The 22347-nt window shown below is 41.7% G+C and overlaps 1 protein-coding gene across 2 annotated transcripts in view; it reads left to right on the top strand.

Annotated features, from left to right (window-relative positions):
• Window positions 1-22347, top strand: part of usp43a (ubiquitin specific peptidase 43a) — a 225343-nt gene that overhangs the window by 64098 nt on the left and 138898 nt on the right. For both annotated transcript variants that reach the window (XM_074689798.1, XM_074689791.1), the window contains exon 3: window positions 9368-9471. In XM_074689798.1, the coding sequence (XP_074545899.1) occupies window positions 9368-9471 (104 nt within the window). The remainder of the gene's footprint in view (window positions 1-9367; window positions 9472-22347) is intronic.

The raw sequence follows: 22347 nt of genomic DNA, 5'->3' as shown, positions 1-22347 counted from the left end.
CCGCAGCTTCTTATTATACACTTACATTATTTCATAGCAGTGGTGTTTTAATTCAGTCTAAAACTGAGTTTTATGTGCCAGAGCTGCCTTATATGTATTGTAAGAAGCATAGGATTGTATTTTTTAACCATTTACTGTATGTGTATAGCATTATCTTTGTGGCTTTGCCAAATCCTGCATGTTGTAATTCCCTGTAGGGGTATGCAGTGGGAAGAGACGCAAGAAAGATGAATGAGAGGAGAGCTGTGGGTGCAGAGGAAAGAATGATGCAGGAATCAGGGATACAAAGTGTTTAGTGTTCAGTCTTTGTGTAGACACAGCTGGCTATGAAACCCACACACAAATCTGTACTGTAGTTCATGTCCCCCATTTCCTCACGCTGCCGTACCTGATAATGACGACAGGTCTTATTTCTCCTCATCAAAAGGGAAAAGAGACTGACCTGCTTCATCTCTGCCTGTTGACACTGTGGCAAAAGTCGCAGCTCGTAGCAGGTTTAGGGGCACGGCATCCATTTTTATTCACAATCGTTATAGCTGAACAAAAAACAAGATGTAAAATTGTCTCCAAAAGCACATGAAAAGTTTACACATCTATTCATGAGCAGATGTTTCCTCCAAAAGCTTCCTTTCTTTCCAGATTTAAACTCTCAGTGCACCTGCTCAGTTTCTTACTTCCTTTTTCCGTTGCTTATTCACACATTACCACCACAGTCATTGAGATAACAAGACAAGTATAAAGCTATTTCAGCCGAAGCATGCTGTTTCTACAACCAGACGCAAAATGCAAATCTTAGAAATCAATAACACCACCAGGGGTGTGTGGATGCTGCCGGTAATTTTGTCCCTGAGCAACAGGAGGCAGCTGAACATGTTCTACATCTGCTGAAATTTTTCTTATTTTGGATTGCACCCAGAGTGACAATTGAGCAGCTTTGTGCTCTTGTATGTTAGTATTCACTTGTTATTGCAGCAGTTTGCCCCATGCAGCTATTTTTGGCAGACGATAGCAGAGCTGGAACAACATTGTGCTGGTGTTCATTATTCCCTGGTTGCTAAATAAAGAGGCAGCGAACACTCAGAGTTTCTGTCTCCGCCTGTGTTGTAAGCGTGTGTGTTTGCAGAGTTCACTGTGTTTCTTTGACATGCACAGATTGTGTCTTTGAAAGAGGAACGGTCCTGAGGTTTCTATCTCTGCCTCTTACCGCATTCCCACTCAGCTCAATCAGCCGTGTTCAGGTCTGGCTCAGAGGTTGTTGACCTTGTTTCTTTGAATAATGAATGTTCAAGTAGGTAATTCGAGAGTGCTACTTGATTTGTCATGAATACACGTGCATATCAAATCTAGTCTGGTAGTCTGTTTCCAGTCCATGTGCATGCCATCTTTGGATAATTATATTATGGGTAATGCAGGGTAGTTGATATGGATGGAGGGCATTAGAATTACAAAAACACAGATACAAATATGTGTGTGACCTGTAAAAGTAACTCAGACCATCAGAAATAACTCTTTTGTTTTGAACCATAGACTGTACATAGAGTGGACAGCGTGGCTCTGCCATTTACCATTGTACGGTTTTGAAGCCAAAGAACCCCCCTCACAGGCGCAGCCATTGGCAGCCATAGTCTGCACAGTAAAAACTGTGAGAGAATCTGAGTGGAGCCTAAACAAAAATGATAATCTTTTTTTTTTTTTGAGAGTCTAATCACTTCTCGTCCCTCCCGACATATTTTACAATCCCCGAAAAAATACACAAGCTGTCACTCACCATTAAACGTGACGCAAAGCCTTGTTTTTAACCTCTAATAACCAATAAAAACAAAACTTTTCAGGAAAAAAAGAGGACTTGAATATGAGGCAGCCAAATATTATCTTCAAATCACCGCATTAATCAGATGTGAGAAACATTTCTACCAGGTATATTCGTTTTTTAAAGTTTGACCACGGCCCATCTGCAATGACTGGGGAGATGGATTTTTTGATCTATACTGCAGCCAGCCACCAGGGGTAGCAGTTTCTGTGGTGACCTCATCTTGAGCCGAGCAAGACAACGTCCTATTTTTTTACAATCTATGTTTTGAACACATATAACACCTTTTACTGCCTGTACGTGCTGCCAGCAGGCAAAGATAAGACTATTTTTTCTAAGAAACGTGTCATAACTTCGTTGAAATGATGCAGTATGACATTTTAAGATCAGACAATACTTTTTATTTATTTATTTATTTGCATTTTTGGATTCTGTTTAATGGTTGAGTGTCTGAAGATGCTGTTCTGGATCCTATGACTCAGATTCCAAAATTGTAACATGTTAATTATAACAGATTATGATAAGCTGTACATTCTGTAAGTCCTATATTTAATTGAAAATAGTGCAAAGAAAAAAAAGTGTAGTTGTTTCATAACAGGTTGGTTATTTTAAATTGGATGCTTGCAACAAATGGGATGGAAAAAATCAAAACACAAATCACCTGGAGCAACATCTCTCAAATAATTAGTCTTATTTGCAACTTGTAAGTGATATGACCGGGTATAATAAAGATCATTCTGAGAAGCTGAGTCCCTCAGGAGCGAAGATGGGAAGCGGTGCACTGAGAAACTGTGTGAGCAAATTGTTGAACAATTATAAAAAATGATCCTTTTGATCAGAGGTTTCCAAATGTTTCAGCCACTGACCCCGAAATAGCTGTGCCAGAGACCAGCAGCTCCCTGCTGAGGGAATACACTAACAGGCCAATCCAAAAACAGAAAAAAAAACTGCCCCCCCCTCCTCCAAGATACTTAAGTTAGACTACCTATGTGCACATATTTCTGTGTTTCACAGATTTTTCTGCTGTTACTGATACCATCTTCTTGGGTGGAAATGTGGAATACAGATCAAACATTTTCACTTTGCATGGTCTTATGTAAAATTTGAGCTCTATTTCCTCTCTGTGGTTTAGCGTTCAGCTTGTGTTTTAGCCCCTGCTCACTCTCCAGTTTAGCATCCTCCTGCTCTGATGTCCTTTTTCTTTTTGCCAGTCCAGCTCAGGTGTCTAGCATTACTACAAAATTAATCCAAGAAATTGTTTTCAGCAGAGAAAAACATTCTAATTACTAAACTTTGTCAGCTGGCGTGGTGTTGTCATAGAGACTTGTGGCCCTTTTCCACTAGCATGCCTTGGCCCTGCTCTACTCGTTTTGTGATGGTTTTCCACTAGCCCGGTTCTTTGACCACCAGGGGGGTAGGGCATAAAACAGCTGGGGGACACCGCGTCCGGGGAGAAACTTGACAGGACACCAATTTTTGCAGTTGCTGTTTAAAAATGGTGGGTGGCTCTCGTCCTCTTTTGTCCAGTCTTGTTTTGGGTGTCGCGCTCATGACTTATCGACGGTGACATTGTCTTACCTATCAGTAGCCAGCGGTCAGTGACGTCTTTTAGTATGGACTCAGCTCACTTGGAACCAGAGCGGAGTAGGTACTAAAAATAGCTTGTTTTAGGAGGTACAAGGCCAGTGGAAACATGCTGCAAATCGAGGAAGGCCGAGTAGAGTTGGGCCAAGGTGTGTTAGTGGAAAAGGGCCAATATAGTGCTGTAGATCAATCTGGTCTGACCCGATCTAGAAGCTGTTCAGTTTAGTTTAGTACAACTTCATCCCAATGGGTAATTCTCATTTTGCAGTCCACCTAGGCCACACATATAACTACAAACAGCAAGAAGAGACAACAATGAACTTAATATAAATAAACTTGAAGTCAGAACATGACAGATGGCACATTGATACACAGCAGTCTTCAACAGACCCTTCCTGCAGCCAGGGTCAAGCAGATTACATTACACTTCCACAATTAGTGGCAGGTCAAAGAGAAACCCAACAGTGCATTAAGGATCCCCTACAGTTATAACAAGAAAAAACAAAAAAGTACTAATATGTCAGTCTAACAGACGGCTATCAAAGTTAAGCAGCCTGATGGCAGAAGGAATGAAATACTTTCGAGTACTGGTTTGTTCTCCTACTGAGGGCGATAAAGCGGCAGCCTGGGGGCATTAAGGTAAACTCTGAATGCAGGATGTGGTCATGTTGGAAAATAATTCCTTTTGCCTTTCTGACCACTTGTCTCTTCCATAAGGAACAAAGATCTCTCTGCTGGACTCCTATTATTTTGGAGCAGATTTTAACAATGCTGTACAGGCTGTTTCTGTCTTTGGCAGACAGACCATCAAACCAACAAATGAAAGAAAATGTCAAAAGCCTTTCTATAAAGGACCTGTAGAAGATACTCAGCATTTTGTTCGAGATATTAAAGGACTGTCACAAAATGCTGAGAATACCATTTATAACCCATTTTGGTGCTTATTATCTCAGGCATGGAACTAGAAGTGAGACTTTTTCTAGATCACTTACAAAGTCCTCACAGTCCTTTTAAGTACTGGGTATCCCTCTATGTAACTCAGTATTTCTGGTTCAGCAGAGACTCACCAGAGACAAATAATCTGAACACACCATCACTTTTCAAGTTGCCAATTATTGCAAACAGTGAAGCACGTATAAAATAAAGTCTTGGCTGTAATCATTTATTTCTTCTCCCTGGCTTCCCTTAAGAGTCTGATATTGATTGAAGAGGTGATTGCAAATAAGTTTCAAATTTCCACTTTGTCCACAGGGGGCACCAAAATCAACACAGCACTTAAGTCCCTTATCATAGCTTTAACCTAGTAAACAAACTAGACATAAATATCCAGATTTTGATGAATCTTAAAAAGTCTTCGATAGTAGTCCTCATACGTAATCTGCTAAATTTTACAAAGACTCAGTGACGTTAACATTTAATGAAAACCCTGCACTCTCTTTTTGGGACCATTATGTTATGACGGAGACACTGCTTATGAAAGAGAGCCTTTTATTCTGAACTGAGCTGAACTAAGAAAGAGAAAATGTACCTGTGGTTAGTATGTTTTTGTAGTGTAATAATGTATGCTGGATGTTGAGATGATGTAATTATTTCTAGAGTACGCTGTGGCTGATGAAAAAGTTCCTTTATGCTGATTGGGGGAATGAGGCCAAGGTTTCCATGGCAATGCTTGTAACCCAGTCTGTCTCTGAGGGTTTGAGGATTGTTCTCCATTGTCCTTCAGTGAAGAGACTAAGAAAAGAGGGCAACATTTCAGAGAGAGAGAGCCAACAACAGCTTGATAATAAACCTTGGTGTTTAAATAACACAATGTCATCAGGCCTTTGTCTAACGTCTTATTAAATCAGCGTGAAATAGGTTAAAGCATCATTCTTCTTCCATTCTGCTGTAAAATGGGGCTCAAAAATTAGGCGTTTGCTGGGGATGTTTTCATGTGCAGTCTAACTGAAATTCAGAAGCTCTTCCTCTCAAGTATGCAGTGAAACTTTTGGGTGACTTTCTTGTTTCTTTCTGTCACCCACCTCTCTGCACCTTTGAATACGACTGAGGCTCAGGAGCACAAAATGGAAATTTGAGTCAATTTTAAATCCTCCCAGCTGCATTGCATGGTCCCCAGGTGTATATGAATCCATTTCCCATCTCCATAGCTGGCACAGGGCTTCTTAACCGTCCAACACAGGTGATAAGCTGCTCAGGGTTAGCTTTGAGGCAGAGGCATCTTCTCCTGCTTCATCTCATTGCTTAATCCTGCTCAAATCTTACATAATTTGCATGTATCTAATCTCAAAGGCTGTTCCATGAAACAATTTAGTCTCCTGCTTTAGCTTACCTGTATAAGAGGCTGAGTTTAAAACCAGTCGCATCATGAAGGCAGTTTTAAATTCTCTTTGTTAACTCAGACTCTCTGCGCGCTCAAAGGGAGACGGCACAGAACTGCTGTTTGACACTTCTGTGGCACAAAATTAGGTGGACTGTTTTTAATGAGAAGCAACAAGGAATGTAATAAGAATTTAATTCGTCCAGAAGAAACAAACCTCTAATTTAAAAAAGGCTGGCGAGGAAAGCTGCAAAACATTATTGTGCTAATTTGTGACTCGCATTCCCAATGAAGCGCTCCCAGCGCCTCAAATTTGGTACTAATTACAACTACTCAAAGTAAACTCTTAAAGAGGGGGTAATGAGGTTTTTTTCTATGCTTTATACAGCCCCTCATGTACAGATGTAGAGTCTTTATATAATTTAAAGCTAAAAATCCTATTTTCTCTCACTGGTGTTTCAGGAAACTCTTATTGAAACGCTTTGTAGCTGCTGTCTCTTTAAGGCTTTCCAATCCAAGACCCCCTTCCCTCTGAGGCCTGTTATGGGCATAGCTAGGGCTGATATGACCTCAAATTAATATCACAATAAATTGGGCAGTTTTACCTCAATAACAATAAATGCACGGTAAATAACTGCAGGAAAATGCAAAATAATGGCTTTTGTTGATTTATTGACCAACTGGCACACACGACTTTCAGTGAAATTTAAAAGTTTAAAAATTCCTTCTCACCATTGAAGTATACACATGCTCATATAGGGCTCCAGCTTAACCACAGGTCGGATGTGGCTGCAAAATGCTTGACATATCTAAGGTCTGTTTTTGGGCCCTCGCCAATTCATACCGGATGGTATGGGCCATGCAGTGCCCATGCTTTCTACTTTCTGTTTGTGTTCTTGTAGAGAGAATCACAAAGCTTTTCACCTCTAAGATAATATTTCCATGTCCAAAGGGTAAGATTTCCTCTGGATCTGACCAGCTGATGACTTCAGGCCACGAGCTAGCGGCGTAGTTTGATAGACAAGGATGAGATTTAAGATCGGAAGCCAGAACATGGTGCTTTATTTTGATATGACCGGATACTCTGGCTGTTGCGTGTCTGGTTTCTTGTTTGACACAATCTGCTCTGCAGAGATTGATGTGTTTCTGCAGCGCACTCAGGCAAAAATAGACTAGCAGCGGAACAGCCGTGCACCGCCGTTAGTGATCGCGGTGCCCACGCACCCCAGCGCTTCCTGTGTCAATGCAATGATTGACGAGAGTGGCTACCAAGTATGGCGTAGTGTGCAGCGCTCACACTTAATGTCTGCACAACAGGATCAACTTCGACTGACATTACTTCATCTACAGCTAGGGATGGGCACCACATTAGGTACTTTTATAGGTACTGACTAGGGGTGTAACGGTACACAAAAATCACGGTTCGGTACGTACCTTGGTTTTAGGGTCACGGTTCGGTACATTTTCAGTACAGTATGGAACAACGCAAAACCATTTGCTTGTTGAGCATGTTTATTAAACCAAAAACTTGCCATTATACAGCGAGGGGGTAGGCTCTTCAAGCTCTGGTTGGTCGTTAGCAGCAGCCATGATGCACAATTCAGACACAAGCTCCTAAAGAAGCTCTTTGGTATTCATCTTCTGATTGGCTCACCGTGAGACATCACGTCCACATGATATGCACATAATCGCAAAGCACAAATCAGAGACCACTTTCCTCATGAGTATTAAAACGCCTTCCCTGCTCAGCCAATCATAGGCGAGTACTCACGTGAATATTAAAGAGCCATGTGCAGCGGCTAACGTAAACTTATTGAGTAGGCATTTTTCCATACTGGACAAAAACACAGTATTGCAAGGTTACATATTGAAAAATAAATATGTTAAATGGAAAAAATATTTTTTTTTTTATTAAACAAATTGATATTTTTTACCACATAAACACAAAAAAGTACCAAAAATTGGTACGGTTGAGTAATGGTACCCATTGCCAGGTACCAGGCATCAGTACCATATCGTTTCAAATGTTAAAGGTACCCATCCCTATCTACGGCTGTGTCAGTCACTTCTTCATTTGAACCATCAACTGTTTCCTCACTGTCTGTTTCCCTTCTTGTTCAGACTGGATGGGTGGAGTCACGTGACTGCACACGCTGTATCTTGTCTTAAAGAGGAATGAACATAGCCTACCACCTTTCTTTTTTATTAAATCACAGAATTTACTGACATGGTCAAAATGACATTGGTTTTGTAGTAAATTCCGGTAATGGTACATTTTTGGTTATCACCCAGGCCAAGGCAGAGCCAAGGGTAGACCTTGGTGTTTTAGGCCCACCTCTCGAATGTGTCAAAAAATACTTTGGAGATCCTTTTGTGGTTTCTTCATTATTTTCGCAAGCCTCATGGAGATCTCTGCCTTTTTTATGCAGGGCTTTCTTCTAAATATGGCAATGTGCATTTTAAAAAATCTATGCATTTAGGATGAACATCCAGCAGTGTTCATATCCATGTTTAAAATTTGTAAAGGCATCATAACCCCTGTTTAAAATGTCAAAAAATGCCAGTAAAGGGTCCTGGGTAGTGTTTCATTTTAGTGCTCTCAATGCAGAAAATTGTTGCAGTGTGCTTTGAGATGAAAACCCTTTTTTTTATTCCTAATCAAAAGTGGCATGCAACAAGGAAGCATTTACAATTAATGAAATTACAGCAACTAAAACAGAATAACGAATTGCCACCGTGATGCACGACCTGACAGCATAATTATGGTAGAAACTGACTTAGACCGAGCTGCATGTTTAAGTCTGCCATCGTGTTAAATTAGTCATCAGCGCTTGTTGTTAGCTCTAAAATCAGTCACACCACACAGAGCATGAGCTACCAGTTGCTCTGTTTCCTCGAGTTCAAGTCGTCCATATTTTATTCATCAGCGTCATTCTCTTTTTTCTACATTTGACTTTGAGGTTGTTCTGCTCTGCCGCCGAGTCTGACACATCATGCAGGGTATCGAAACGATTGATAGCGTGGTAACTTAACAAATTTCAAGTAACTTCTCCATGTGTGTTACATTTTTCAGTCTGACTCATTCTCTTCTTTACCAGCTGTCAGTTGATTGGACAAGCTCCTTTTTAGTTTTAAAAAGGCTCATCCTTCATTATAAAACCAACTTGTCTGTCATGTTGTAAGGGGTACATTGTCTGTGAAGACTGCAGGAGAAAGCGCGAAATTCATGAGGTCAAGTTTTTCTTTTGTCCTTCGTTCTTTTGAGAAGAAGTGTAGTCACAGCTCCTGTTGACAAAACACAGATGCTGCAGCTGGTGAAAAAATTGATCTGGGCATAAAGTGCTCATTGTATCTTGCTGGAAGAGTTTTGCTTAATCTCTTTTCATCAAACTAAATTGTCAAAAGTGATAAAAACACAGATGGAATACCTTATGTCGCACACAGCCTCAATTTGTTATTTCGACATGACAACTCATTTGTGAAAGAGAACCTTCTCCCCCCGCAGCTTTAGTACTTTGTTTGACAACACGCCTGAAACAAGTGTTTTAAGTGTCTTATTCAAAGAGTTGTGAAGACTTCTTGATGATGGGGATTTGTGTTTGTCTCAATCTACAAAAAGCTTGTTCTAAAATGTTCCTCTTTTTCCGTTTTTGCAGGGATCCAGTTCACTTGAGGAGCCTTCCAGTCCCAGTTCAATCAACACACAGCAGCCTCGGAGTCGACACAGTTTTGTCCAGGAGCACTTCCAGGCCCAGTACAGGTAAGAAGCAGAGATATAAAGGAGGGGCTTACAGAAGCCTGTTGTTTACTCCTCATGTGATGGATGGTGTATTGCATTGAGTGTGAAAAACGATGGTTTGGGGTCACCAACCTTTTTGAGACCAAGGGCTACCTCACGGCAAATGAGAGGCACGAAGGGGTACTTGTCTGATAAAAACTTTCTGAATAAAATTGCCCCACATTTTAATCACATTTATCATTGTAGGTGTGGTAATACTATGTGAAGAGACTGCTCACAAGTCAATGTTAATTAATTCACAGTTATTATTAATGATTTGCAGAAAAATTATTGTAGGAAGGAGCTACATTCACTCTGATGAACGCTGATTGAAGTTCTTGTTTTAAATGGACAATATACTTATTCAAGATTCACTAAACTCATAGGGCTTATATCAAACTGGCATTTTCTGGAACTTGCACAAGATCTTCAAGACATATTAACAAAGACTTGCTGAAATGATGTGGTCATAACTAGAGCTGGGTTAAAAAAATAATAATTCTCATTTTCAATATTTGATATTGATTCATAAAGTCCAAGGATCAATCTTTTAATTAAAATGAAAATATTCCCTTTCCCGGCCAGATTTCAGTTCCAGACTGCCAATGGGGGATAAATATTCATACAATAATTAGGGATGCATGATATTGGATTTTTGCCGATATCCGATATGCTGAAATATCGAAACCCCTTTTGCCCGATACCGATAATCACAAGTTTTTTGTTTTTTTCACTGTGAAGAAAGCTAAGTCTATCCTGTACTGGAATTTATATGTTATTCTAATTGTGACGGTCTTATTTGTTTAAGAAACACACATAAAACAAGACAAAAAACATTTGATTTTACCATAAATAAGAAATAGGGCTTGGCGATTATGGTAAAAATAAGAATCCCGATTATTTTAAGTGATATTGAAATCACGATTAATATACACAATTATTCATTTAATCTGAAACTTCAGTACTGATTTAAACACAACTTTAAAGAACCAGCGAATGGCACATACAGTATTATTGATACACATAAGTCACACACACTCGCTGTGGCTGCACATGGAACACAGAAGAGCTATAAAGCACAGGAACTTGCATACATCTACACTGTGTGGCATATTAATTGTTTTTCTTCGATTATATTGTTTTTATGATTGTCAGATGGCAAAATTGAAATCATGATTAAAATCCAATTAATTGTCCAGCCCTTTTAAGAAATGTATTATTTTTTCAAGCTCAAGACATTCAGTATTGAAATACAGAAAAATAATTTCTTTAGATCACATGAACTTTAAATGTACAATGCATTTTTAAACATAACCAAGTTGCATTTGATTATTTTAGAGCTACTGTAACAACCTGGTGACAGACACAGAGCTCTGCAGTGCAAATAAATGAAGTGCTACATTTTATTTAAGGAGCTTATTTTTCAGATGGAAAATAATAATAATCCTAACTGAATAGCACCATATCGGCTGTGCCTATCGGCAGAAATTTTCATATCTACAGATACCGATAAACGTGTTTTTAAGCTTTTATCAGCCGATACCGATATTGTGCCGATAATATCGTGCATCCCTATACAATAACTCTGTTTATCTCACAGTGAGTTTTTGCAAGGTTACATGAAGTAGAGATCAGCTCAAGATTCATCTGGATCAGTGTCTCCTCACGCTCTCCCCCTGCTACATCTGGGCACGGCAGACTTAAGTTCATTAGGAGATCATAACTTTGGCATACAGTTGTCTTTGCGTAACACACCCAGAACTACAGAAAAGCAGCGTCAAACCACCTGTTTCCATGTGTTAGTTACAGCATGACGTCTGTGTCAGAGTATGAGAAAACGCTGTCAATCATCCTCCTCATCAGCTGACGCTCATGGGAGCTACAACTAATTTGCTTGCGCTAAATGATAAGCTCCATCGTGTTAAACGCTGGTGTTTTTTGACGGGTGTTTTTTTGTTACAAGGTGTTCAGTTTAATTCTGAGGGTCTGAACAGGATATATGACTTAACTGTCTGTCCTCAGACTGATCCACTGAGTACTGTCTGCTGCTTCATTAACACACAGTGTTGGGAAGGGTGCGTTTGATTTGTTCTCCCAGTCTGCCCTGTTTGTGAAATAGCTACTGTGGAGGGATGTTGTTTGCACTAAGGAGAGAACTGCATTATGTAAGTTTTAAAGATAATGATAACAGTTTGGTTGGCAAGTCGTGAGAATCAGTTCTTTGAAGAAGTAGTGTAAAGTCAAGCATAAGGAAAAAAAATGCTGCTTCTTTTTGTAAATGTGAATCTTCTATGTGTAACTGTAAACAAATGTGCTGTTAAACACAACCCTGGTGGCAGGGGTAACTTCATTATTACTAAATCAATATCAAATTTGATCAATCGAATCAAATCAGGACCTTTTGTATTGGAATCGAATCAATCCAGAAAATTAGTGGTGATGTCCAACCCTAGTTGTAACATAATGTTCTCCTAACTGGAGGGGTGGGCCTCAAACACCAAGCTCTGCCTATGGCTCCATCTCCAACAGGCTTCCAGACAGTGAGCCAATCAGAGGAATGGGGGTTTGTGTAGCAGGGAGCCTTAAAGAGGCAGCAGCTGTAATGACTTGTTGCCAACAGAGGTGAAATAAGGGGTCTCTAAAATATCAGTGACAGAAAAATAGGGTTTTTGAGCACTAACATATAAAAGGGATCCTTAAAATTGCAGTATCCCCACTTTAAGTGTCTGATATATTGAACCCCAAAAGAAAGTTTTGCTTCATCCATATTTGCTGGACATAACAAGAGAGAAAGACCAGATCTCACTTCAACTTAAAGCATATTCATAAAGTTAGCACACATTTGTGTGGATAAAAAGCATGCTGTGAGTTTTAAAGCAGATTATGTTACATTTGATCAAAAAGTTGTGTATTTCTCTCAAAAGCAGAAAACTTAAAGCTGAAGTAGGACAAGAACTAATTTTGGAAACTATCTACAGTCACTTATCAATAATGTAACATGCAGATTGGATTCTCCCAGGCACAACATCTCATGTCCTGTGGTGGTGTTTGAATAAACTGAGTGCAGTATATGCCATTAAAGAGAAAAGGTAGCACAGGTGAGAGTGTTTTCCCTCCTGTGGATAAGAATCAGTGCCCAGAGAAAATGGGTCAGTCAGACCTGTAAAAGATTCAGCAGATCGCTCTTCGGCACTGCTTTATTCAGAGTGAGGAGTCTAAAACTGAACTTCTATCGTCTAATAGACCCTCTAATGGAAGGGACTGTAGAGCCTTTTCTGCACACTTGGCAGTGCAGATTTACCTCAGCCACTTACAGTGACTTCTCACTTGTCTTCTGAACAATGTGAGATAGGATGGTGAAAACAGTTCTCTTCCTAAGATAGACCCACTGATGGCTGCTTCGGTATAATCATGCTTTTTATTCTGCCTTTTGTCCTTGAGGCCGTGTTTCTTCTATTCCAGCACTAACTGTACCTCTCTGTCTTTGAAATTAAAGAGAAACTTGAAAAACTCTGAATTATACAACCTTAACCGCAAAGAAGAAGTTTTGGTGTGTAAAATGTTGATCAAAAACAGATTTGAACTTTGTTGTATTTAATGATGATATTGCAGAACTGCAGGTTAGCACCTGGACTTCTCCATGAAGGAGCCGCACTGTTGTAATGTGTGATGAAATATGTCATGAATTCGGCATCACTGAAGCCTCCTCAGATCTGTAAGCCAACCAGTGTTACGCACACTTGTGCATCCTCACACCAACAGGGATAATAGTTGACCCTACTGTTGTATCATTTTTTAAGGGACAATCCAAAAAACTCAAGTATTGTACAGCATCTTACCCTCAGCTTTGAGGTAGGAGTAAACAGAATCATAAAGAACAAAATGGCAGGTGACAGACATTGCTTTCAATGTCTTCAAGAGTACAGGGGATAAAGCTGGACACTGACCATTGGATGAGCTTGCTGAATGTCATAATGTTGCTGTTTTGATCAATAAGATCTTAGAAAATCTCTGGATTTTAAGTAAAACTTTCACATTTAAAGATTTCCTCTGTCTGACTGACAAATAAAGACATCATGTCCCACCAGTCACCCTCCCGGAGAGCCGGCTGACATTCAGGTCCAAGGCCAGCTATGTCCGAAATAACATGGAAACATTAGAGGACACTGAACCTGAGCCTGCTCCAATTCAGGATGCAACAGGAGTTTCTATTATGAACTCCAAACTGACTACCAATGTACACCTTCCAAATGTGGACTCAAGAAGGACAGCTTCTGTAGCTCAGAAAAGAACAATCAACACGTTGTACTGAGGAAAGGAATGTCTTTGCCTCTGACTTGCTTCAGAGTTTTTTTGGAGAGGTTTTTCAAAGTTTTTTTAAAGGTTTTTTCTTAGGGTCTTTAGAGGTTTTACTGGGGTTCCTTGGAGGTCTTTAGAGGTTTAGAGGACCTAGGGGGCTCACTTTGTTCAAGATGGCTTGTTTTGAATAAAGTTTTTGGATTCAGGCTGACTGAACTCCTTGGCTGATTGGACTCCGCGACTTCTTTCTCAATTGTCTAATATCAAGGTATTAGAAGGAGGCCCGAAGCACCAGTTGCTTTCCATTACAGATAGAGGTCGACCGGGTTTTTTTGGGGCCGATGCCGATGCTTTCCAAATTTGGGCAGCCACAGCCAATATGCATAGCCGATTTTTCCAATTTGATATTCAGGCCGATTGTTAAATAAATATATATTTATCACATTTTTGTGAAACGCAGCAATTTCTGAGCAACTAAAAGAAATCTATTACAACAAGTCGTGTCCAGTCCTCTGAACATTCATTCAGCTTTCAAAACAATGAAATATTTTTTCTGAGTAAACACACAATGTAACAAGCAGTAGTAAACATTCACACTCTTCTTAAAATGTCAAAAAAGAAATTTAAACTTATAAATATAATTTGAACAAAAGTATGTAATGTATCCAAGTGATTCCACAAGTTTGAGGTGCTCATCTTTTTTGTGCCTGATCAAAAATTGCGTCATTTTATACAACGAATCAAAAATCGGCTTTTTAAAAGAAAATACGGCCGATGGCCGATAGAGACAAATGTCCAAACATTGGCCCGATATATCGGCCGGCCGATCTATCGGTCTACCTCTAATTACAGAGTCATGTCTGTTTTTTAACTCATTTTGAACTTTTTTTGAGACTTTGCCGATTTCAGTTTTAAAATCAACACATATTGTTTTATTTTAGATTAAATATGGGTTTTAAACAATATATTAGTCTTAAAAATGGGTTTCATCAGCACTTGGACCCATTTAGACCAGATGCAACATTTAAGCATATATACCTTTAAGACTGGATGTAAAAAGAAAAAAAAAAAAAAAAAAGTAACACAAACTGTCTGCTCCCTCCACGTGTGTTTTAAGGAATTACAGATTATTTTATTAGTCACATGTCTTGAAAATGCTGACACTGTCTTAAATGACTCTACAAGTCATCTTAAATTTACATCCATTATAGCCTCCCAACTTTTAAAAAGATGCTTTTGAATTATTAATGCTATTTTTTTCTTTAGTTGCCATCACCCAGCCCAAAAAGTCATTTTGAAGACTCCATTAAAGTTCAGTCATTGAAACCAGCATTTTAACAGTTATTATATATTTAGTTTTTTCTTCTATGGCTGATAATGAGCTGAATACTTGGTTTAGATAATCCGAAATTATTTTTTACACTGATTAATTAACCCCTTGTTGCCTGATTTAATTAACAATTATAAAAATAGATTGTTTTTATTTATTTATTTTTTTTACATCCTTAGAGATGTTAAATTGAGTGGAGATTGTAAATTTTAGTTTAGTTCACACAATATTTATAAGTAAATTGTTTTGTATCTATAAACATGAGAAGTTAATCCCCTGACCATTATATTGTGACATAGTGGATCTGATACGATCTTTGGTTTGTGAAGAATATGAGTCAATATAATGAGATACAAAAGTCATTTCAGCTGCATCAAGACCTGACAGGGTATGTCACAAATTTGCGACTACAGGCATTACGGGGTTAAAAATTTGTACAGTCATATCCAAATGAACCACAAATACAAATACAAGTTTTTTGGTACTCTTCCTTTTCTCTATGCATTTCTTAACAGGGAAATTCTTGCAACAGTGTGAGCATCAATCTGAATGTGGGACCACAAACCCAAAAAGTTAAAGTTGACCTCTGAGATGAAGAATCCATGAACTAGTGTGAATTTTTTATTCAGGAACAGAAACATCTAGGGGAAAATAGTCCTGTCATGTTTCACGCACAGTCAGCCTGTAAAACTCTTACTGTTTAGATCAACAGCAGTGTTTTTAACCTGCCACTCATCCATGAGATTATTCCACACCCTCTTTGGCAGATGATGGATCGAACAATTACAGTCAGCCTGTATCTGTTTCCCATGATGCTCTCTGCCTGACTGAATGAGTCCTTTTGCTTCCCTCTCTTTCCCATTTATTCACACACATTCACTTATACACAGACACACAATCACAAAGTGTTTGTCAGACGTTATCTGATTAGCTGCCAATTCATTAGCTGATTAGATTAGCTTGGGGAAATGTATTTCTGAGGCTTGTTGGGACAGCAGGATAAAAGAGCGCTAATGTGTGGTAATAGATGCTAATAGTATACAAACATTTCACTGGTGTACTATGCCAGTTTTTTAAACATATTTATTTTCTATAAGACCAAAACCAATTTTATTTATTCATGGAGTTCAGATTTAAAAGCATTTCAATTGCTCAAAGCTGTGGAAGAAAGTACTCATGACAGGGATGCTCCAGTAATAGGATACTTCAGGTTCAGGATGTTAAGTTTTAGTTCACACTGACCCCAAAGCAGAGACTGAGACAGATAATTGAAGTCACAAAAAACAGAAGTATTTAATAAATCAAAAATTCAGGCAGTGAAGGCAGGGAGCTGGCTGGCTTGATGAGAATCCTCAGAAGACAACAGGAACATAGATGACGAAAAAACGCAGCGAGGAACCCAGGAGCATCTGCACACAAAAAGACATAGGTAAGAACCAAAAAACTGCAGAAAACACAAAAAGCCTCACAGTGAAGAGCAACTTGAAAATCCACAAGGAAGAACGTCGGGAAACTACCCAGTAGAACGGAATTATCTGGCAGAGCAGTGAAGTGACGACCAGGCTTTTATAGGAGAGTTGATGAATTGAGTGAAACCAGGTGTGCCTCTGCTGCTGAGTGGAGAAGCCAGCCACACCCCCTGCCACTCACCTACCTGCAGGTGAAAGAACAGAAAGGGAAGGGGGAGGAGGAAAAGCAGAACAAAACATAAAACCCTACAACAAAACATAAAACCCCACAACAAAAACCAAAACCAAACAGAATCATAACAGTACCCCCCCCTCAAGGGACGCCTCCTGGCGGCCTACCAGGCTTGCCAGGGTACCGTGAATAGAAGTCTCTAATGAGAGCAGAGTCCAAAATCAGGGAGCGAGATATCCATGAACGCTCCTCTGGCCCATACCCCTCCCAATCCACCAAGTACTGGAATCCTCGACCCCGCCTCCGGACATCCAACAACTTCTTAACTGTGAAGGCCGGGTGATTGTCAATGATCCGGGGGGGTGGAGGGGGTTCAACCTGAGGGCTCAGAGGACTGGTGGTAACTGGCTTCAGGAGTGACACATGAAATGATGGGTGAACATTCAAAGAGGGAGGAAGCTTTAGACGAACCACACTGGGGTTGATAATGCGTTCAATCTCGTAGGGGCCAATGTACCTGGGTGCCAGTTTCCGGGACTCAGTTTGAAGAGGGAGGTCACGGGAGGATAGCCACACCTTCTGACCAGGCTGATACTCTGGGGCCGGAATGCGATGGCGGTCTGCCAGTCTCTGGTTCCGAGCAGCAGTACGGGTGAGAGCCGCTCTGGCTTCTCGCCAAACTCGGCGAGCACGTCGAAGATGCCCCTGCACAGAGGGGACTGCCACATCTGCCTCCTGGGCTGGGAAGAGTGGAGGTTGAAAACCGTTAGAGGCCATAAATGGAGACATACCTGTGGCAGAAGAAACCAGGGAGTTGTGGGCATATTCAACCCAGGGAAGGTAGGTGGACCAGGAAACTGGGTTACGAGCAGCGACACACCGAAGAGCTGATTCCAGATTCTGATTCACTCGTTCGGTCTGACCGTTAGTTTGAGGGTGGTACCCAGAAGATAGACTGGCCGATGCCCCCAACCCCTGACAGAAGGCTCTCCAGACCTGTGAGGAAAATTGTGGACCCCTGTCCGACACAATGTCCAGTGGGATACCATGCAGTCTGAAAACATGCTGGGTAAGCAGAGAGGCAGTCTCGAGGGCAGAAGGTAGTTTGGGTAAGGGGATGTAATGCACCATCTTGGAAAAACGGTCAACAACAGTCAGAATAGTAGTGTTACCTTCTGATGGGGGCAGGCCTGTGACGAAATCCACAGCAATGTGAGACCAAGGCCTGTGAGGAATGGGAAGAGGGCGAAGAAGACCAGCCGGGGCCTGGTGAGAGGCCTTACCACGGGCGCAGACGGAGCAGGCAGAGACGTATTCCTTGGTGTCAGTAGACATAGATGGCCACCAGAAACGTTGCTGAAGAAGTCTCAGGGTCCGATGAACACCAGGATGACACGCAATCCGGGAGGCATGTCCCCACTGTAGTACCGAGGATCTAGCAGATGGAGGCACAAACAGACGATCTGGCGGGCAACCCTCAGGAGGTTGATGCGCCACTTGGGCCTCCTGGACCACCCTCTCAATCTCCCAAGTAGCTGCTCCCACCACACATGAAGATGGCAGAATAGTCTCCTCAGAAACATCCTCAACCGGTGGAGCAAACTGACGTGACAGGGCATCAGGCTTAACATTCCTAGAGCCTGGACGGAACGTCAGAGTATAGTTGAAACGGCCCAGGAACAGGGCCCAACGAGCCTGGCGAGAGTTTAGCCTGCGGGCAGAACGAAGATAAGACAAATTCTTGTGATCTGTCCATACCACAAATGGGTGCGTAGCTCCCTCCAGCCAATGCCTCCATTCTTGAAAGGCCAAAACGATAGCCAGCAGTTCTCTGTTCCCTACATCGTAGTTCTTCTCTGCTGGGGTGAGCCGTCGGGAGAAGAAAGCACAGGGGTGCAGCTTCTGATCAGAGGTGGAACGTTGAGAGAGAACAGCACCAACGCCAGAGTCTGAGGCATCAACCTCCACCACAAACTGAGCTGTAGGATCAGGATGGGACAACACAGGAGCAGAGGAAAACAAACCCTTCAACTGAACAAAAGCAGCCTCTGCCTCAGCAGACCAAACAAACGGAACCTTGACAGAAGTTAACTTGGTAAGAGGTGCAGCGACTCGGCTATAGTCTCGGATAAACCTTCGATAGAAGTTTGCAAAACCAAGAAACCTCTGGAGTTGTTTCCTAGTTGTAGGAGCGGGCCACTCGGCCACTGCCATGACCTTGGCAGGGTCTGTCTTTATTTGGCCCTTCTCCACAATAAAACCAAGAAAACTAACAGAGGAAGCATGAAACTCACATTTCTCCGCTTTAACATAGAGTCTGTTTTCTAATAGTCTTTGCAACACCAATTTCACATGCTGAACATGCTCTTGGAGTGTGCGAGAGAAAATCAGAATGTCATCCAAATAAACAAACACAAATCTGTTGAGCATGTCACGCAGGACGTCGTTAATGAGAGCCTGAAAAACAGCAGGAGCGTTAGTAAGACCAAAAGGCATGACAAGATACTCAAAATGTCCCAATGGCGTGTTAAAGGCTGTCTTCCACTCATCCCCCTCCCTTATCCTCACCAAGTGGTAGGCATTGCGGAGATCCAACTTGGAGAAGATGGTGGCTTGGCTGAGGGGAGCAAAAGCAGAGTCAATGAGTGGAAGCGGATACTTGTTCTTCACAGTAATGTCATTTAAGCCCCTGTAGTCGATACAGGGGCGCAGCGTCTTGTCCTTCTCAACAAAAAAAAATCCTGCTCCTACCGGGGAAGTTGAGGGACGGATGAGTCCAGCGGCAAGAGAGTCAGTAATATAAGTCTCCATGGCCTCCTTTTCAGGCCTTGAGAGATTATAAAGTTTGCTGGAAGGTAGAGGTGCACCAGGGGACAAGTCAATGCTACAGTCATAAGGTCTATGGGGGGGTAGCGATAAGGCACGGTCCTTGTTAAAAACCTCTCGAAGGTCATGGTACACAGAGGGAACAGAAGAGAGGTCAACAGGTTTAGGTGACACAGACGTGGTAGTGGCAGAGGTAGGTATAGCTGAGTGCAAACAGTGTGAGTGACAAAACAGGCTCCAATTGGTGATGGATAAAGTGGACCAATCTATGTGTGGATTGTGGAGCTTGAGCCAGGGGAGACCTAACACGAGTTGTGAGGAGGGTGAAGGAATTATGTACAGAGAAATCGTCTCGTGATGGTTACCCGAAACAACCAATGAAAGAGGACCAGTGTGATGAGTGACACAAGCAAGGAGCTTTCCATCTAAAGCAAACACGTCCTTAGGCTCAGGAAGGGGCTCGGAGGGAAGGTTAAATTGTGACACAAAACCAGAGTCAATGAAATTGTCATCAGCACCTGAATCTACCAAAACTTGGAGAGGATGAGAGACTTGAGACCAGGAAACAGTACCTTTGAGCTGCAAGCGTCTTGAGGGGGATGAACCGTCCGCAGTATGGCTCACCAGCGCCCCCTCCGTGGCTGATGAGCCTGCTCTTTTGGCAAAACAGGACATTGGATCAGGATGTGGCCAGCCTGACCACAGTAAATACACAGTCTCTGGCGAAGACGACGTTGCCGTTCCTCAGGAGTGAGCCTCATTCTTCCCAGCTGCATGGGTTCCTCCGAGCTGGGAAGAGATGATGCTGTAGGCGGAGAGACACTGGTGGATGGTGACTCCAAAGGGGTTGCTTGATGAGCTGATGGTGTAGGCTGGTGTGGAGGCTTGGAGTTGGAGAGGGAGAAAGGGAATCTTTGCCTGCCTGCTCTCTCCCTACGCCTCTCACGGAGGCGGTTATCTAAACGAATAGCCAAAGAAATTAACTCCTCTAAGGAAGTAGTTTCATCTCGAGCAGCTAACTCATCCTTTAATTCCTCACTTAGCCCACGAAAGAATACTCCTTGTAAAGCCTTCTCATCCCAACCACTTTCAGCTGCGAGAATGCGAAAATCAATGGAGTAATTGGAAACGGAATCAAAACCCTGACGTAAGGAAAGAAGCCGGTTACTGGCTTCCTTACCCTGTAAGGGATGATCAAACACTTTGAGCATCTCAGTAGAGAATAACTGAAGAGAGTCACAGATGGGTGAGTTACTGTTAGCCATAGCTAGCGCCCAGGCTGAGGCCTTATCAGTCAACAAGCTCATAATGAAAGCTATCTTAGACTTATCAGATGTGTATGTCAAAGGTTGCTGATCAAACACAAGAGAACACTGGTGAAGGAACTGACTGCATGACCCTAGCACTCCTGAGTACCTGACAGGTGTGGGGATAAAGGGTTCACGGGGAGTGCTGGCCTGGATGTGGGTAGAAGCCAGAGCAGGTGCTGGCGCCGTAGCTGTAGCAGAAGTAGAAGCGGAAGCCTGAACAGGAGCAGTAAGTGTGGCAAGATGGGTGGAAACCTGGTCAAGATGGCTGCCGAGCTGTGCCATGCCATTGGTAAGAGTCTGAAGGGTGCTCATTATTTCACACAGAGCCTTTTCGTGCTGCCCAACCAAAGCTCCTTGAGAAGATAGAGCCTGCCTTAATCTATCAGTCTCTGCGGGGTCCATCTTGGCCAGATAATTCTGTTAAGTTTTAGTTCACACTGACCCCAAAGCAGAGACTGAGACAGATAATTGAAGTCACAAAAAACAGAAGTATTTAATAAATCAAAAATTCAGGCAGTGAAGGCAGGGAGCTGGCTGGCTTGATGAGAATCCTCAGAAGACAACAGGAACATAGATGATGAAAAAACGCAGCGAGGAACCCAGGAGCATCTGCACACAAAAAGACATAGGTAAGAACCAAAAAACTGCAGAAAACACAAAAAGCCTCACAGTGAAGAGCAACTTGAAAATCCACAAGGAAGAACGTCGGGAAACTACCCAGTAGAACGGAATTATCTGGCAGAGCAGTGAAGTGACGACCAGGCTTTTATAGGAGAGTTGATGAATTGAGTGAAACCAGGTGTGCCTCTGCTGCTGAGTGGAGAAGCCAGCCACACCCCCTGCCACTCACCTACCTGCAGGTGAAAGAACAGAAAGGGAAGGGGGAGGAGGAAAAGCAGAACAAAACATAAAACCCTACAACAAAACATAAAACCCCACAACAAAAACCAAAACCAAACAGAATCATAACACAGGAGGCGATAAAACAAGACAGATGAAAACATTTTGCTTCAAGTGTTGACAATTCTTCACTCCAGGTTTCACCACCAACACAAGAACGTATACTGCATTTAACTTGCAGACACACACTTCTAAAAGCCTGAGCAGCTGAATTTGACTGACGGACAATCATGATGTGTTGTATTTTCCCTTTAATCCCGCTGTGGGGCTGATTATGAGTCTCCACAGAGCACAACAGATTCTCAAATTTTCCACAACAAAAATAAAGATTCTATCACCATCAACAGGCTGAAGGACTTCACTCAGACCCGACGATGTGAGATTTCAGATGTTACTTTAGCATACTGAGAATTGTCACAGCTGGTGCAGCTCTAAAAATGTTTGTAGTGTGTAAAATATGTTCATAAATTGGAAATTAAATTCAAACGAGGATGTTTTTGCTTTCCCCACAGCTGGTGTAACCTTGTGTAGGCCAAAATGTTTTTGGCTCAT

This window comes from Halichoeres trimaculatus, unplaced genomic scaffold (assembly GCF_033239565.1).
Source record: "Halichoeres trimaculatus isolate MK-OKI-2021-1 unplaced genomic scaffold, fHalTri1.1 fHalTri1_scaffold_2, whole genome shotgun sequence".
NCBI classification, from domain to species: domain Eukaryota; kingdom Metazoa; phylum Chordata; class Actinopteri; order Labriformes; family Labridae; genus Halichoeres; species Halichoeres trimaculatus.
Note: the sequence above shows the minus strand (reverse complement) of the source record. Positions and strands in the feature narration are given on the sequence as shown.